This window comes from Chelonoidis abingdonii, chromosome 7 (genome assembly GCF_003597395.2).
Source record: "Chelonoidis abingdonii isolate Lonesome George chromosome 7, CheloAbing_2.0, whole genome shotgun sequence".
NCBI classification, from domain to species: Eukaryota; Metazoa; Chordata; order Testudines; family Testudinidae; genus Chelonoidis; species Chelonoidis abingdonii.
The window spans coordinates 30778945-30798025 of record NC_133775.1 but is presented as its reverse complement, the minus strand read 5'-3'; the positions used below and the strand labels follow the sequence as shown (position 1 = coordinate 30798025).

At 38.1% G+C, this 19081-nt stretch overlaps 1 protein-coding gene across 1 annotated transcript in view; it reads left to right on the top strand.

The window, feature by feature from the left end:
- COL24A1 (collagen type XXIV alpha 1 chain) overlaps nt 1-19081 on the top strand; it is a 240624-nt gene that overhangs the window by 119075 nt on the left and 102468 nt on the right. The window contains exons 20-23 of the mRNA XM_032779279.2: nt 4898-4951; nt 9336-9389; nt 10839-10883; nt 18640-18693. Of these exons, the coding sequence (XP_032635170.1) occupies nt 4898-4951; nt 9336-9389; nt 10839-10883; nt 18640-18693 (207 nt within the window). The remainder of the gene's footprint in view (nt 1-4897; nt 4952-9335; nt 9390-10838; nt 10884-18639; nt 18694-19081) is intronic.

Sequence of the window (19081 nt, the reverse complement as noted above, 5' to 3'; positions counted from 1 at the left end):
GACATTACAGACTGTATGTACTATATGCTAACCCATAACCAAATACCAGCGTCCCCCCATACTCTGTATGTTGCCCCCGATGACTAATGACTGACATGCCAAACTCTGTGTATCATCTTTATTTGAATATTTTCTAATAAACTTTTAAATCTTCAGTTTGAAGGGGCTCGTGTCTCCCCATTTTAAGGTCTGGCTCCTGGATGGAAGTCTAGCCTCCTATGTGCCTGCTCTTCTCCATTCAGGGTTATTTTGGTCAACAGCAGAGAAGACTCCACCAGACATACTTATTTTGTGGAGTGGACAAGATTCTCCCACTGGGGAGGAAGTCGAGGTCATTCCTATAATTCTGGGTTACCTGCTAAAAGTGAAATGATTTAATGTTTCTTTGAGCTCGGGGAGAATTCACCTGGTGGGAGTTTCAGCATCATCTACCTGTCAGTGGCCAATCTGTCTTCTCTCATCAGATGGTTCTGAGATTCATGAAGGGGTTGAGAAAACACCCATTTAGGTCCCATTTCTTCTTGGGACCTTAACCTAGTACTTCCTGTACTTACGGGGCTTCCATTTAAACCTAAGCCGTCATGCTCCCTTCTACCTCTTTCTGTGAAAGCTTCCTTCTCAGTGGTCATTACTTCTACAAGGTGAGTAGGAGAAATCCAGCCCTTAATGGCAGAATCCCCACTACAGTCTTCTTCCCTGATAAAATGACTCTCAGGACTTTCTCCAGAAATTTTACCTACGATGCTCATGGAATTCCATCTAAATCAGTAATCCACCTAATTGTATTCTTTCCCAGGCCTCATGTGTCTAAGATGGGAGGGGTCCAACACTCTTTGGCTCTAACAGAATTTCAGAAATACTCTGTAACCTACCAGCTGTTTGGCTTCTGGCTATTGGCAGAGTCTAGATAGTCTACTTTTTACATTTCCCTAGGAAGTTTCAAAATATCTGCTAATATTTTGCACTCAAGAATTTCATCTGGAAACTACACCTAACTTCCTAGATTATCAGTTATGTTTTTAAAAAAATATTTTTTTTATTCTGAGAGTGGACATGGGAGGGTGGACTCCTGAATAACTCTTGGCAAACAGAAATTCTGAAGGTAGGAGTATACTGAGCGCAGTTATATTGCTCAGAGTTTGGAAGGAAAACAGTATTGTCAAGACAATTTGAGTTCCAACCTTGTTCATTTCTTTTGCTTCAACTTGGTCCTGTTTGGTGTTGATGAATAGCAATGCTGTTTGTTCCTCTCCATCAAAATAGTAAACCAAATTAGAAATTAAAGAGCTAATTTCCATGTTATGTAATGAAATGAGGACATTTTACAGATTTTAGATTCCTATAATATTACAGTACTGGATCCACTGTCATTTGAATTTGAAGACCAATACCAAGGTACCTATTTAGCATAACAAAAGTAGATAAGTCTCTATATCTTGATGAGCCAATCTGTGTATCCCTTTATGTGATAATTTCTTATCGTTCTAAGTCAGGAATCTCACTGAATTTCATCTGTTTCTTCAAATAGTTTCCCTAGCACCAGTCCATAGGGTCTAATACTGAAGTCTTTACTCAGCAAAACTCCCATTGTTGAAAATGTGAAGATTTACTAAGGGCTTCAAGATGCAGCTCTAAGATTCGTTGCAGATTTTTGTGGGGTTAGGTTTTCTCAACACTTATGTAGATTAGGCATTTAGGTTCTTACTGATAAACTGGTCATAAATATTATTTAACCACTTTCCTACTGCTACATTAGTATACCATGTCATTAATTTCAAAACTCCTTCAAAACAGTCTTCTAGGACTGTCATAGTATCTGTGTTTTCCTTATAGATTGTGTTCAGCAGAAGAAGGTTAAAAAGGAGACTTTGTGGTACAGAAGAAATTATTTTTAAAATAAAAATGAAGATACGTTGAATATTTGGATGTACCATTATTGTTACTATATGTATTCCTAATGTGTCCATCACCCTAGTGCTGGACACATCACACACCTTGTTGACGTTTGGAAATAGCACAGTTTCAAGGGTTGTTTTAGCTGAACTGATACTGACTTCAATTTCCTCTTGTCTACACTTACAGCTTAATCATAGAGCTTTTAGAATTTATCTTAGAAGCATTTGTTTACACCCAAGTAAATAAATAAACAAGAAGGATTTCTGCACAAAAAAGTAAGAATGCTTCTAAAAGGAATATGGCTCTTCCAGTTCCTTGTTAACACAGCATTTTCTGAGCTGCTTATCACCTAAAGGAAATTGTGTTCATGTCAGCAGTTACCATCCATTCATGCCTTTGACACCCCCTACCCCTTTTAGTTAGAGAGAGATAAAGAACTACATTTTAAATTCTCAAATGCTTCTATATTCAGCAACTTTTAGAGGTTTGAAAAGGTGAAATAGCAGCTATTGTTGCATTGACCTAATTAGTTTAATATAGTGAGTAATCCTGTGCTTTTTAGATTCTAACCTGAACCATTTAAAAATCTGGAGTGATATAAATGATATATTTTAAATATGCGATTAGAGTGCATTTATCACATATGTATAAAATATTATGTGCCATCTGAGGCATGTTAGTGTTGCACAACTATACTAGTAAACATTTCTCCATTTTGAAGGGTAACATTAATGTTGATGATTTAGTATAGATTAGAGTGTACAGAGTTAGGATTGGTACAGAAACGTCTGTTTTGAAAGTTCATTGTAAATCGAGTAGTCACTCCGTCTAATGGGTTTGTTCTTGTGCCCCTTGGCATCCAAGTGCTAAAAGTTTAGAGGTTTCTTTAAAGATCATAGAACCAACTGGGTCACAAACTGGTTACATCAATAATTCTCAAACATATGCTTTAGATTTCTGATTTATTTTACTCATTTACTTCTGGTTTATTACAAAAGTGAACATCACAGATTGAGTTCATTTAAAAGCATTTTGTGAAAAGTAAACACACGAAACCCCCAATGTCTAAGATTAGAAGTACTATATATTTCGTTCTCTTTTGTTATAACATTACAATAGCAGTGATATGGTTAAGAGTGAGATGTCTCTCATTCTAAAGCAGAGGCTTTAGAATGAATTTGGTAATTTACCTTTGAGGTTGACATTTAATAGCTTAGTCTCAGCTAATACTGAATAATTTTCAGAAAGATTAATAAAAACCACTGGTGTATTTTGAGTTACTTGATTTGGGGGAACAGTAGATGATGGGAAAACATTTTTCAACTCTTAGGACTTTTTTCATAGGTTTCTTTTGTACTTGGGGAAACTAAAATATGTTCAAAAATTCAAAGTTGGCATGCATTTAGACATAAATAATAACATGGAGCAGTGCTGTCTCCATCTCTGAAGGAATTTAGTATTGCAAATAAAGCTGTGGATATTTTTAAAAGCTGTTGTGAGCATGTGTAGTTCATTCATTAATGTCAGAAAGATGCCTACAAGATGTTCTTAATTTTCATTTGTAGATATTTGATTTTCCTACTCACAAATTATCCGATTTGTCTTTAGAACCAAATGACCTGTGGTAAGGGTTAAGGAGACCTTTGTGAGAGTCAGGCATACCAAGTTTATAATGAAATAATAGATATTTTATTCAGGGTAGAGGCTGATCAATGCCACCAATTTTCTACAACATTAATCGTACTTACTTTTCAGCTGAGCCAAGTTTGGTAAAATTTGAAAAGTAATGGAACAACAAAATCAAATAATGTTTTGACAGACGAATAAGTGCATCCTGTGCTGAATAAAATATCAGTGTCACAGTACTAGCAGCAGTTGCTAGCTTGAGAATAGATGGCAATACCAGTGTGGAAAAAGTCTGAACTTAAAAAGTTAAGTTGGCTTGGGCCTAGTTTGTTCTTGAATGAAATGATCACCTGAGAATTTAGTGAATACCATTAACATCGTTGTCCTGCAGCCACACTGGTGTGAACTACAATCTCGTCAGATTTCATAAATTAAACTCTGTCTGCTCATCTAGGTTTCTGTATCACACCCCCCATCACCTTTATATCTTATCAGTCAGGACTTGTAAATGGTTAAAGAGTCCATGGACAAGATTTGTGTTTATCAGATTGCAGCCAGTTTTTAATCTCCTGTGGAACGTGTTCCTGCAGTTCTACTTAAAAGCAGTAAAGAGCTCGCAAGTTTTGTTTAAAAGACTTGTTGTTCATTTCCTTTGTAAAATGGAGCAGAGTTAAGGTGGCTCAGGGAAATTTATATCAGACTTTCCTGCCCTTTGTGTGACTTTCATATAAAATGTCAAAAAAATCTCTGTATAAAGACCTCTTGTAAAATAGTATAAATCATTTTTTTGTTGTACAACTACGAATTCATTGTCTAAATCGGTGGTTGTCAACCAGGGGTCCAGGGCCCCCTGGGACCCGCAATCAGGTTTCAGGGGGTCTGTCAAGCAGGATTGGCATTAGACACCACAACCTCATTTCCCAAAGGCTGCTGGACAGCTGCTGTGTAGTGGTACACTGTGCTTGATTTGTAATGAAAGAGGTGCTGGGGTTCAAGCAATTTTTTTACATTCATAACTGATGGAGCAAGGTTCCATTGTGGATTTCAGTGGGATCAAGACTGGGTCCATTTTATAATAAACCTTGTCAAATAGACAAACGTGTTAAAGACAAATAAAAGCTATACTGACATCTGGCAAATTGAGTTTAATGAAGGCTGTTTAAAGTTTGTCACTCAGCCAAGTCCTTTCAAGAGAGCTTATTGGACTTCAAAATTTTTTGGATATTGTAAAACAAATTCATGTCTTGATTTCTCCAATTCAGGTTTGTTACATTTCTAAAATGAACAAACAGATTCAAAACAAGTACATTTTTTTACTTTGTACAACGGAAACATTCCTATGCTATAAACAGCTTGGCTATCTTCTCCTCCTTAGGGTTTTCCAGGAGATATTGGTGTACCTGGACTAAATGGCCCTGAAGGTCCAAAGGTAAGAACTTACAGAGCCTTATCACAATGTCATTAGTGCACTGAGAGTGAGATAATACAAAGAGAAGGTTCTTGGGGGAAAAAACAGGGACTGGGAATAGGTGTCACACTGCACCCTAGGATATTAGCAAAGAACTGTGAATTCAGCATAACTTGCCTCTTATAGTCAGGAGACAGCCCTTGTCTACATAGGGAATTTGCACTGGTGTAGCTTAAATTTGTTTTTACTCCAGTGTAGTTAAACTGGTGCAACCTCTGTATGGACACTCTGATTTTGGTTTAAGAATGATTTTACTTCAATTTAGCTTAAACCTGTCCCCAGTTTACTTTTTGCTAAACCGAAACAAGCCATTCTTAAACCAGAATAAGAGTGCCCACACAGGGGTTTGTACTAGTTTGACTGTATGTGTTTAAATTCACTCATTAGGTTATACTTGTTCAACTTTCCTATGTACATAAAGCTTAACTCTGTTTTAGACAGTGGAGTTACATTGTTGTTTTTCTAACCCTTTAGCCATCCACTTTTAAACAAATGAGCTTGTGTATAGTTTCTATGCAAATGCTATCTAAATCTCTATTACCCTTCATTGATTCAGCCCTTTGCTTACGTTTTGTATGCTTGAGTCTCATCTGTGCCAGGGTTGGCCATAATATCCTTTAAACGCTGACATCCTAATAAACAGTAAGAATTATACAAAGCCAAACGCCATCTTCTTTTAGCCCCTCATTCAGATCTAATAGTCATTCCAACTGCTGGAAACCTGGTCAGCCTCAGACTCTCACATCTGTCAAATGTGTAAATAGTCTTGATCCAAACAGCCCAAACATAACAACTTTCTAGGCATGCTGCAAAAGCCATTTTACATGGTTTGGGAGAAAGGTCGATGATGCATTTCCAGAGGCCAAGGTGACTAGAGAGGAGCTTTTCTTTTGCTCTGATTTGTTGGCTGGCTGAGTTAATTTGTTACCATTTATGCTTGTTTAATATGAATACTACTGAGCGGTCATTACTATGTTTTTGTAAGATTAATGAATTGACAGGGCACCTAAAACCTTTCCATGAGACATCAGGCCTATGCATTAGTGGACATGAGACAAGGATTAAATTAGATCTAGAACTACAGATTCAGTTTAAATAGCCACCCTAATGCATTAATAGTGTAAATGAGCTCAAAAGCCCTTCCTAGTGATGTGATATATATTATTCCCCTGTATATGCAATTCAAAGCTAACGTTAATTTGCTCTATTAGTAGTGGACTTATGTTTCAGAGATACAATACTAGTCTATCTTCATTCATTCAAATCCCTGCAGAAATGCTAACAGGTAGCCCACAGTATTTAAGATTCCAGAGTTCATTTAATACAGCAAGAGTTCCATAACTATACAAGACATTGTGGTCTCTCCAGCACATTGGTTCTCAAGGACTAAAAGCTTGGACAGCCAGGTCTAATCAAAGAGAATTGGTGACTTACATTGAAGATGCAGTGTTACTAAACTGGAATAGCGTTTGCACAGCTCCTAATACTGAGAGAACAGGGCTACATGAAACTGGAAATATTTGCCTTTAGTATTCCCAGTGGTCTTGTGTTCACTCCAGTTTTGAAGAGTCTCCTTCAGTCTTTATTTTTGGAACACTGTTTTCACCCAGCTGCTCTTTTCCTCATTCTTCTGTTCTATGCTTCTTCAGAAACAAAATCTGCACTAGGTGTCAGGAAGGTGGCATAGTCTTTATATTTTAGCATGAGAGAAACCAACCATCATGATAGAGTGTAAGAAATGCAAGCATGATATACCTGTCTCCGAAGACCAGTAGAACTTTGGGAATGGCCATTTTATCCAAATTACTACAGTAATTAACAAATATGAACTCCTAGAATAATGCACAAAAGATACATTACATAGTTTAGTCCATAGCACATTATTCATCTTGGAAGCAATATCTTAGAAGGTGTTTGATTTTGATCCAACTTTCATAAAAATGAGGCACTTGCATAATAACTAATAAAAAAGAGGAGTGTTTTAGTTTGGGAAGTTCTGAAATATCTTTTTGTTGTTTGTTTGTTCATTGTGTTACTCTTGCAAATGCTTTTGGCTGCATGTTACAAGAGCCAGAGTAAAAAGTAAGGCAGACATGCTCACTATATAAATATCATAATGGTTTCTCTAGCAATACGTGTTGTACCATGGAAATAGCTGCCAGCTTCCTTCCTATGCTCACTGATGTTTTGTTTGGGTAGCATACTTCATATAAATGGTTATTAAGAGTTCTATTAATCCTGTAAGGGAGGGTCAAATGGAAAGTTCTGAACACATGGGAAATACATGGTACCTCCATTTGCTGACTCCTTGAATTCTTTCCAGACATTTTGGCACATCTCTAAAGGCTACCTTCATTTTCTGTTCATTGCCTGAAACCTCAGAGTGAGGGTATGGAAACTGCAGTTAATTTTCAGCTTTAAAGTCTGGGATGTTCTTTATAAATTTGAGTAAGTGTTGTCTAGGAACACACACAGTATCTAAGAAATTTGCTAATATTTGCACCATTGCATGAGTTTAAATGATACTGAAAAGCTTAACATTTTTTAATGTATTGCTATTGCATAGTAAAATAACAGTTCAGTTTGCTAAGGAAATACTTTTCTTCACCAACTAAAGATCAGTATTATTTATGGAATGTGACTAAGTGTCTTGCTGTTGCTTTTGCCAGTGAGATGCTCTCCAGCTGCAGTTCTCCATCATATTTTATTCCAGATAAAATCAAATGATGGGAACTTTAAGAAGACTCAGTATTTTGAGGTGGCCCGATACATTTTCTATGAAGTGTTGCTTTGTGTGCTAAGCAAGCAGGCAGGCAGGAAGCTGCTGGACAAATGTATACACCTTCAGTCTAAATTTCATAAATTTAATAAGGCTTGGGGTTGGAGCTTTTCCATCCAATATTGCTTTAGAGGCTAATCATCTCTTTCATAAGAGATGATGTTTTGTTCTCATTGCTTTATCTGATATAAGTAAGCTTAGCTTCGCTCATAAATAATAATATATTTACTTAGATCTTTTTGGTCATAAAGCCAGTTTGAGTGCTTATTCCAGTTACTACCATTATAACTTGGATAACCAAGGTCTTTGAAACACCATTAGATCCTCTGTCTGAGAAGTGGAGTTTTGCAAATGTTGCTGTAAGAGGATGTGATGACTCAGGGTTGGCAATGGAATATGTCCTTCACTTCTAGGACACTGGATATAATCCTGCCAAGGTTTGTAATGGCTGAATATCTTTACTATCTGGCAGCAGTTCTGAATGAGTTGATACCCTCAAAGCACTTCCCAATCCACAGAACAAATGCCAGCATTACATTTGATATCTCGGTAGGCATTCTCAACATATTGGCTGAGGGTTGAATCTTTGTAACTCTCTCTCTAACTGATCAGAATTTGGGTACATAGGTTTGACAGCGTGGGAAGGTTGTATGTGATGCCACTACCAGGGTGTACCTCTGGTGTGGATAAGTAGAGGACATCAGTCTCCAAGGTTATTTTCTACACTGAAAATTACGGTAAGTTATCAGGTCAACACTGAAAATAAAGTTTAGAGATATGACAGGATATCACCCTTGCCAAAGCAGTGCTGATTCACACACACAGCAGAGCTTAGTTTTATTTTGTTCTGTCTTATACTACTTAACAAGATTTTGTTACAAATTCAATCATGGCTAACTGCCTTCAGAGTCAATGCTTGGAAATGGCTTGCAGCTAGGTAAAAAAGTAAAAGTCTAAACTTTGTACAGCTATTTCCATAATGCTTGTGTTCTGAAAGCAATCGTAATCCCACCAAAGAATAAGTAAAGGCTGATTTACTGATCTGCTTTGGTAATGTAAGTGGTATTGTGTTGGACTTTGGGAAATAACTGCATAGAATGAGGAGTTTGGTGGAGAGAATAATAGTTTTAATATAAATCAATTTTCATTATCACCAAATATTAGGCTGACGATTACCTAAACCCTGGATTTACAGGGGATTTCTCAATTCCTCTTTAAGCAGCCCATCAAATTCAAACTAATGTTATGTAACAACAATAAACTGTTCTCTTGTGAGCACCAGTTACTTTGATCCTTCTCCTCCTTCAAAGGATAAATGAAAATAGTCTAAATCTTAGAAATGTCAATATAGCTAAACTTTGTTAGACACTGTAGCATTCCAGCCGTTGTTAAAATTAGGGCAGCTTTTCTCCTGGCTTTCTAAGGTCAATGGACAATAGCAGATAATGATGTCTCCTTCCTCAGCTTTCAGCCTCTCATTCACTGCAGGATTGTAAGAGGAAAGAAACCAGGCAAATAGGCTTATTGATTGATATAAAATCTCATTTTGGTTGTCTTGTTATTTAGGGACTTCTAGGTGACCGAGGGCCTCCAGGGGCCCCAGGCCCGAAAGGAATCGAGGTAGGATGGAAACAGAGTCCAGTCAACAGGTTACATTTTTAAAAAAATCTGACTCAATTTTTTTCTATAAGAAAACATTGCTTCAGGATGGGCAGTGTTGCCATGCAGGATTTCAAGTTTCCGTTTTGGGAGATTTTTAGTTATTTTACAGTATTGTGCGTTCATTATAAGATTTATTTCAGCAGCTCTATGGAGTGTCTAAGCAGTGTTGGCCCAGAATGTTGCATGTAGAATCCAGAATTAAACAGTGGTGGGTTTTTTAAAATAATAATATTGAATAAGAATATTGGGTGAAATCCTAGCCTCATTGAATTCAATGGGAAAACTCCCATTGACATCAGTGGGGCCAGGATTGCATCCTATAAACTTATTAATCAAGGATTCTTAATTCATTAGCATAAAATATGTATGTATTAAATCCAACTCCATATGCTATTCTGTGCTGTTGAGATAGCTGGTAAATATTGATTTTAAAAAATACATTAAATCAGTTAATGAGTCTGATGGTAGAGCTAAAGAGCTCTATGTAGCTGACTTAATGAGTTATCATGAGTGCTTTTAAATGATAAAAGACTAACAGTGACAAAAAATGATCAGTTTAATCAGAAGCCATGTAAAATGCAGACCACATTTCCTCCGTTCAGACTGACATGTTCTCCTCCAGGTAGAGCACCTCTGCCTCCAAGAGCTGGAGAAACACTTTCATGTTAAGTGGGATCACCAAACCATCAAAACAACCACAGCATGACATCATGACTTGGCATTATGATACAGAATCTTGATTTAACATCATAATGTGATGCAGTAGCCTCAAAAGCCTACCATACAATACGGTCGTGTATGATTATTTTGAGGCTCTTGGTAACACTATAACGTCTCCTCTTTCTTCTCCTGTACTCTTGGCAGCTGGGATGATAAAAAGATGTTGTCAATTTATTTTTGACCTCACACTCATTCCCATCTGCTTGAAGAGGCAAGAGAGATCCTGGCAGAACTGTTGTGCTTGCTTAGGAATCAAACCATAGCTATGTGGCGACCATGCAGAGCAAGACAAAGTCCTGTCAGAGTATTAGACTCCATGAGAGACAAAGGCATATCTATGCCAAATTAGACCCTCAGATACATCTGTGAAACCCCATTGTCTTTTCAGTTCAGCTGGTCAAAAATGGTGAAAAATTTTTACCAGCTCTGTTTGTGGGCTTTTCTTAAACAGATTGTGTTTGATGGTTTTGTAAAACGTGGATTTCTGACAGATAGTGGCTGAGATGAGGTCAGTTTTAGGCCCTTTCCTGTATATTGCAAACCTAGATCCTAGCAGTAAAGATCTCTCCATATGTCCATTCACTATGCAAGTTTAAGATTTTAGTATAAGTGAACATAGTCCTTTGCAGGTTTTAAAACTAAATGCAGTATCAAAAAACTTATTCCAAGTCCTGATTTTTTTTTCAGGGAGAAGAAGGACCAATTGGACCTATTGGAGGAGTTGGACCAAGAGTAAGTATGAGTAACATTATTACTACAAACACAAATTACTATAGTCAACAAAAAGTACTGTTTAAAGGATGAGTCTGCTCTGAAAAATGACTGTGTAAAAATGGATCTTCTTCTTCTGTGTATTCTGTTCACTGGAGTGTCAAAGTTTTATTGGTTTTATTACTCCTATTAGCCTTGCAGAGTCAACACAGCTGATAAAGAGAGCTGGATTATCTCCCTTATAGGATGTGCATCATTATCAGAATTGTTTACTACGTTCTAGGTACTTGCATCTGCCCAACCCTGTGGGGTTTCTCAGGTGTATCTGAAGGTCTAATTTGGCTTGCAGAACTTTTATTACTGGCAGTGATGCACGAGAAGGAAGGAACACAACTCAGATCTCAGGATACATTTGCAGGGCTGGCTATTAGAGAAATCATCTTTTAACTTTAAACTAATCACATTTGATATGGAGTCACTGACTGCAATAAAGATGGAACTGCACAATGCCAGTTTTACAATCACACTTTAATTCTCTTATTTATTTATTTTTCAGCTGTTAAAATTCATTAGGCTCTAAACTCATTTACACATGAAATAATTAAACTTGAAAATGTAAATGCTGGATTATAATTTACAAAAGAGTGCAGGGGAGCATAGCAGAACTTTGTCTAAAGCAAATTAAATAAATCAAGTCAAAGCAGAGGCGTCAATGGAAAGGAAGGATAGTCTTGTAGTTAAGCCACTCTCCAGTGATCTGGTTTCATTTTCTGGTTTTGCCATAGACTTCCTGTGTGATCTTAATCTCTCTGTGCCTCAGTTCCTTATCTGCAAAATAGTATAGTACTACTTCCCTTCTCTTGTCCTTTGCCTTTCGTGCCTATTTATTAGAGCTGGTCAGAAAATAGAATACCAATCAACCTTGGACATTCTGATATTTCAACTTTTATTTTCATCCTGAATTGGGTTGAAAATGCAAAATCTCAAAAAAAAATTCACAGAACAAAAATTTCTGAAAAATGTTGATTATTAAATATTGAAATGTTTTGGTGAGGTGTGGTTTGACATTGAATTGTGTCTGCCCGAGCTGCTGCAGTGCCTTATGGGAATCGTAGTTTGCATACTTCATACTCCCATTCTCTCTTATGGGGTGAGCTCTGGGAACTGACTACAGCTTCCATGATGTACTGTGGCATTTCAGACAAAGGAGAAACTGCAATGTATCATAGGAGATGATAGCTATGGGAGTATGAGGCACTGCAGAAGCTCTGTTGGGTTGCCAACCCTCCAAGATTGACCTTGAGTCTTCAAGATGATGAAAGCTCCAGGAATACATCCAACCAAAATTGGCAGCCCTAAAGCTCTGTCAGCCACAGAGTAATGTCAAACTGACCCAAAAGGAAATATTTTTGATTTGATTCAAGAAACTGAAATTTTTTGATTCAGGTAACTTGACCCAGAATAAAGTTTTTTGTTTTAATTTTCCTGATAGAAAATTGAAAAATATCAGCATTTCTAATGATTAAAGCTGCAGATTTGTCGCAACAGCTTGTATCAGAAACCACAGAGCAGTCAAGGTAAATTTTTAGTAAAAGACATATTTTTTTATTTAAAAAAAGTTGTGACAAATGAAATTGAACTATACCTCTATAAAATCATAGGCCAGAGTCATCGTTGTCCTCCTCTTGCCACCGAGAAGGCACAGACTACTTACAGCAGCATCCTCCACCACCATATCACAACCTTAATCCCAGCCTGATGAGGAGAGGAGGTCCCAGAAGGGTGGGGGCAGGGCTGGAGATAGAGTGTGTCCCACACTCACCCCACAGTGGCAGCTGCTGTTTGGAGGAGCTGGGCCTGGCTTCCCACTCTAGGCATTGCAACCTGGTACGTGACGTCACAGCAACACTCAGTTATGGCCAACAGGCCAGAGTGCTCGTGCCAGTCCCCTCATTCAAATTTGAAAAGTCACATTATCTGTGACATTTTCCTCACCATAACAAACATGTAGCTCTACTAATGATTCACTAATTTCTCTATGATGACAAATGGTATATGCTTCATGAACGCTGGAGATTTCAACCCTGTGGTTAACTGCAGCTATTTTGGAGCAGATTAATAGCCCACATTCCTTGCTGAGACAGAAGAGCAAGAGAAGCAGGGATTTTTGGATTGTAGGGGGTCAGGATTCTCTCTGTGTGTTTCAATGCCAGCTTTCTCCCTTGCTTCAGGGACCCAGCTACTGTGGCCTGGATACTTCTATTTCTCCTACCTGATGCTGTCTCAGGACCCCTTGCTAGCTTACTGCTTCCTATTCCTACCCCTGGATCCCTTCTCCTTCCCCACACTTCCCCTATTCCTGCCTACCCTTGCCTCTGCACCCCTTCTCATAACATGGGTTGGGGGAGATTGGATGGTTACATGGGAGTGAGGATTGGCCTCTATCAAATGTATCCCAAATATGGTTGAACAAACCTGGATGCTAGTTCAGATCCAAATCAACAAGCTATTTACATGTCTTGCTTTTCACAGTGTTTGCATGAACAGAGTTTTCAAAAAACATTATGGAAGCTAATGTTATTAGAGAATTTACCATATTAATGAAACAAAAGAATTACAGTTATGATCCTCTTTCCATTGAAGTCATTGGCCAAACTTCCATTGATTTTAGTGGAACAGGTTTCCTGCCCTTCTTCAATATCTCATCTATTTTTTCTATCTAATATGCCCCTATAATCTACAGGTGAAAGATGTTAGTATCAGGGCCAGTCTTAGGCATGTGCTAAGATCTTCTCTACACATCTACAAGATAAACTTGGGACCGAATCCTCACAATGACTAGTGCCCCAAACAAATTCCACTACCAGCTACTGAATGAATGAGATGAACCTGAACCCAGACTGAGATCCCAAATTTAGATCTGGATTAGAATTCCCATATATCTTAAACAGGTAGAACCAAAACACAGGATCTCTCCTTCTTGAACTCCAGGATTCAACATCCAGATCCAAATCTAAAGTTCCAGGTGTTTCCCTTTGGCTTATTATAGAGAGAGGTTTTTAACTGCCAACTCTCAGTCAAATCCAGCTGCCGGACTCACCTCCTACCAAAACCTTCCCTCTCATACTAGCTCAGTGACAAATGCCTGGGTTGTTCTTTTATGTGTTCTTATACTCTGTGTAGAGTAGCATATTCTGATTTTCATTTTAGCTTATTTTGCTTGTGAAAATACAATAGATGCCACATACAAGAGATGTCTCTGCATATTCAATTTAATCACAATTAACAAACAGTCATAACATTTACCCAGACATTAATATCACTATGGCACTGTAGGTCAATCAATCAGCTGGTTATGGTTTTTGTAGCTTTATTCTTGCCATTTAGTCACTGATTTGAAACTTTCAGAACATTAGAATGAACGTAAACAGTATATTGCTTGATATTCCAAATGCCATTGTGAGAGACAGATGAAGAGCAAAAGCCATAAATAATCTGTGAAATGATATATTAGCCTATCATTCTGTTCCTCCTAGGAAGATGTAGAATGTCCCAGCAAAGCTCCGCGAGCATTTACAATCATTCTGTTATAGCAGCATATCCCAAAATGTGGTGCCTGCCCTTCTGTGGGGTGTGGTCATGTGAAGGATTAGCCAGGGTTAGGAGGGCAACATAGAATGTAGAAATTAAAACGGGTAGGCCATTTTGGGGGTGAAAGGGGTACACTTGATTTCTCTTTCTTGAAGGGGGCTTGGCGCATTCCATAATTCATTAAGAAAAAAATCATTTTCCTTAGGTTTTTTTTACTTCATTAAAGTGTCTTTTCCAAGAATGATGTAGGATGAGGAGAGGCTACCCTTACTTTATCTTATGTTGTATGTTTTCTTGTCAGTTACTCTCCCCCTCAATGTGTAAATGACACTCATCTTGCACATGCGTTGAATGTCAAATCTGTTTTCAGTTTTACACTGCTTTCCCACTTATATCCACTTTCACCCATTTTATGATCAATTTTCATCTGACATGTGACCTAAACTGACATTTATATCATTGGGAAATTTTACCAAGAGATTTACACACAGTTTTACCTGTTTAATCTGAACTGCACCCAAAATATCTTGGCAATTAACAATGATTGGAAAGGAAATATGGGGTGGAGGTGGGAGAATAATTACTTGAGAATCTGCTAAATTCTGGTACTTTGTGAAACGTGTGTATGTGGTGTGGATTCTTCAATACCAATTCAGCCAAAGAGATAATTCAGAGCAAGCTCCAACCATTTTTCGCCTGAAGAAATTGTTGGTGAGATACTGTAGATGAAAACTTGCTTGCTAATATGAAGAGGCAACAATGTAATGCAAGTTGGCACAACAAAGTCCAGAAAGTAAAGCATCAGGTAGACTATTAACCTCAGAATTTAATAACTACAGTTTCCTAGAGCAAGTGAAATATTTAATCACTCACTCAAAAGTACATTTTCCTCCAATTTCAGTTTTACATATTCAGATTTATTGAGCAAGACTAAACAATAGGCGTGGATTTCAGAGTTATTCTTTGCAGTTAGACTATAGACTGTAAATTATTCTTGGCTAGCATGGCAAATTTGCAATAAAATAACTCCTGTAGCTGAGCTGTATAAATCCTAACTTTAAGTGCCCCTAAACTAATTTATCACATGACACCAATAATCCTATAAAGCCAGATTCTGCAACCCTTACTTAGGTTGAGTAACACTTATACAACTAGTCCCATTTACTTCAATGAAGAGTAAGTGCTGCACAATAGAAAGGTTGCAGAAACTGCTTCACAATCTTTGTAGAAATAAATGATAAATATTTAGTGATCTATCATTACGTTTTAGAAGGTTAGACTTTTCTTGTGGGAATTCCAAGTAAAACGATTATATATTGTGAGCTACTGAGGGTAAATAATGAAGATCTGTTTCCAACAGAATAGTTTCACAGCCCCTGTGCAGGCAGTAGCCTGTAAAAGCCCATCACTTATGGCCCTCACCTCATTGACCCATGTATAGACATGTGACTTTTTTGCAAACTGTGCTTTCTCCAGTTCTGGGGCTACTCTTCACAAAGCCATAGGCTTTATTACCATACCTCTCTCTAGTCCACTCCCATGTAACTGGATCCAAGGTGGAAGGTTGAACCAACACTGAGCAGGGTAGTGACAGCATAGCCCTTAATCCAGAGTTTGTAAAGTCAGGATGAGATACAGTTTCAATACTTCTGATTTGGAATCATGTCCTCAAGTAACTAATTTGATGCTCTTGTATGGTCTCTTCTGCACCTGCACTTGTGTCCTCATGTTAAGATGGCATTGTGCTTGCTGATCATAAACTGCAATGCCAACTTCAGCACATGGAAGATGCCAGCCAAAGACTATTTCAAACGGGTTGGTTTCAGTAACTGCCTCCTCTCTGGCAGCATTGCCACCCTGAGATTGTAGTTAACTCATGTATAACAACTAAAGAATATTACAAAAGCACGTGTCTGTCCGGACTTGTTGAAACTTGTGTAACAAAATGGAATGCTTTTAGGGTTATTGTGGCTGCCAGAAAAAAAATGGGATTAAAGTTTGTATCATGGGAACCTAGTAAGAATATATAGTCTCAAAACATACAGAGAATTCTCAGACAGTCAGGTAACATGCCCAGACATTGGCACTGAGGCAGAGGTACAGTCACAGAGAATCAAGGTAACAGAACCCCAAGACCCAGATTGTGCCCTTGCTCTGAGAAATAAGGAAGTAGCTTAGTGTCCATTGCTCTGATTGCACTTTGCCCTGATTAATGGGTATACTGTAAGTGAAGGCCCCAATGCAGACTGTTGATCCTAGAGTCAGAATCATTCAGTCTAGTGCAGCTGTTACGCTCAAAAGATTGAAAATTCCTGCTAAGCAGAACTTCAAGAATCTGTACAATACTTATAGTTTCCCTTTTAAGGCTTTTCACCTACATTGGTATTGTCAATCAGCCTTTAAGAGGAGTCCATTATGTATAGCATCACAGTTCTCCTAGTATATATTTGTTTCAAGTGTTTGGACTGCAAGTATCTCAGACATAGTTTGCACCCATTAGGAGCTGGGCACAGCTATAGGGTTTGTGCTCCCCTGAGCACAAGGACAGCATGAGACTAGCCACCTCAAAGGAGACAGCCAGGAGGGAGACTTCAGTATCCACCTCCTGCATACACACACTGGTCAACAGAGTACCCACGCTGTACACCAGGGGTCGGCAACCTTTCAGAAGTGGTGTGCCGAGTCTTCATTTATTCTCTCTGATTTAAGGTTTCGCATGCCAGTAATTTTTTAGAAGGTCTCTTTCTATGTCTATAATATATAACTAAACTATTGTTGTATGTAAAGTAAATAAGGTTTTTAAAATGTTTAAGGAGCTTTATTTAAAATTAAATTAAAATGCAGACCGGTGGCCAGGACTTGGGCAGTGTGAGTGCTATTGAAAATCAGCTCGCGTGCTGCCTTCGGCACACATGTCATAGGTTGCCTACCCCTGCTGTACACTCTTGTGCAGCAGCCATGCTTTCACTGTGCACCAAGGAGCTCCACGATGTATTTTACTTGCAGCTGCTAACTGCAAATGGTCTGGGTAATTGTGTTTGGCATTTTGCAGTCCCAAGTGTAATAATGATATAATCCTCAGCATATGCCATGTTATGTCCATAACTTGCAGTGGTGTATTGAACTTTTGCAGTATCACAATGTATTTCTAAAAAAACAAGATGGTCCTTTTAAAATACAATTGTTCTTAAAACCTTTACTTTTGGATAAACAGTTGTCATTGAAATTTGGGGATATTCAACAGGAGTGTGGTAAATGAAACTGCCATCGCTTAGGAAGACTAACTTGTCACTACTGTTGTGTGACTGTACTGGGCTAAGATTTCTAGGCTGCAAGTTATTCTGAGGAAATAAGACATATTTGAAAAAAAAATAAATGGCACAATAAAAATAAGACTGCCCTTGGCGCAATTAAAGTTTTACAAATAGCCAAGTGAAAATTCAGGAGAAGAATCCCTTTTTTGTCTTTCTGTGCCGTTTGGTTTTGTGCGAGTGGCAGCAGCTAGAGAGAGTCACAGTAAAAGGTTTCTAAAGGCCTCCTCATCTGTGGTCTCAGTCTCATTAATGGTACCATACTTCTCCTAAGCTAACAATATGCTACAATTAAGTAGTTATCATAGCAGCAAGATTTGTTAACAAGCATAATCATCGAACCAAAGCTAAAGCAACTCGGAAGTTGAAATTTACAATACTCTTTCTGAGCAAAGGAGAGAAGAAATTTGAGCTGATTCTGTCCAATAGAGAGAAGAGTTGGAACACCTGTCATTAAATTCTCTGGCAGTGTTACTCCAACTGCTTCAGTGGTGTTATGACAGCAGCAAATTAGCTCCTTTCTGTTCTCTGCCACCTCTGTGGTCTCTTGTAACTGAAATTGAAATGGATCTTACATCATTGGGTTTTGATGAATGTTCTCTAATAAATCATTGGCTGTCGTAAAAGTTGGTACAGGTTTTGTTGATTGTACCGTATTTTCTTTTATATTCAATAGCATATTTTCAGAAAAGTGGCTGTAAAATGCACTGTACAATAAAGTTAGTAGACAGTGTATTATATTTAAACATTTAATAAATGTAATTAAATAGCTTTTCTGAGAGCGACGTTGTGATGAGTAGGGAAAGTAGGAAATGGAGATATATTTTTTGTAAAAGTCAAATGTTTGAAATTTTTAATTTTATTTATTATTTTAGGGAAGGCCAGGTCGGAAAGGGTATGCAGGTGAACCTGGATCAGAAGGCTTGAAGGTAATACTGCTGGGTTTTATATATGAAAACAGCATATAGTTAGAGTCAGTGGTGCTGGAACTGGGGGTGCTGCTACACGCCCTCACTTGAAGTATTTAGTAATAACAAACACGGTTTCCATTAACAGCACCCCCCACTATAAAAATTGTTCCAACACCCTGGTTAGAGATGTGTGCACCAGAGAGAGACACTCTAACAAGGCTGCTGGCCCACTAAAGGAAATTGGGCTCAGCCCTCCTGTTTCGGTACAGCTGCTCCCTGTTTGAGCCAATTAAGAGGGTGAGGCACCATCTGGGAAACATAAGAGACCTGTGAGTGAGTTAAGAGGGTCAGAGCACACTGGTTCAGTCAGGAAGAGTAGTTCCTAGGAGAGGGCTGAAAGCAGGAG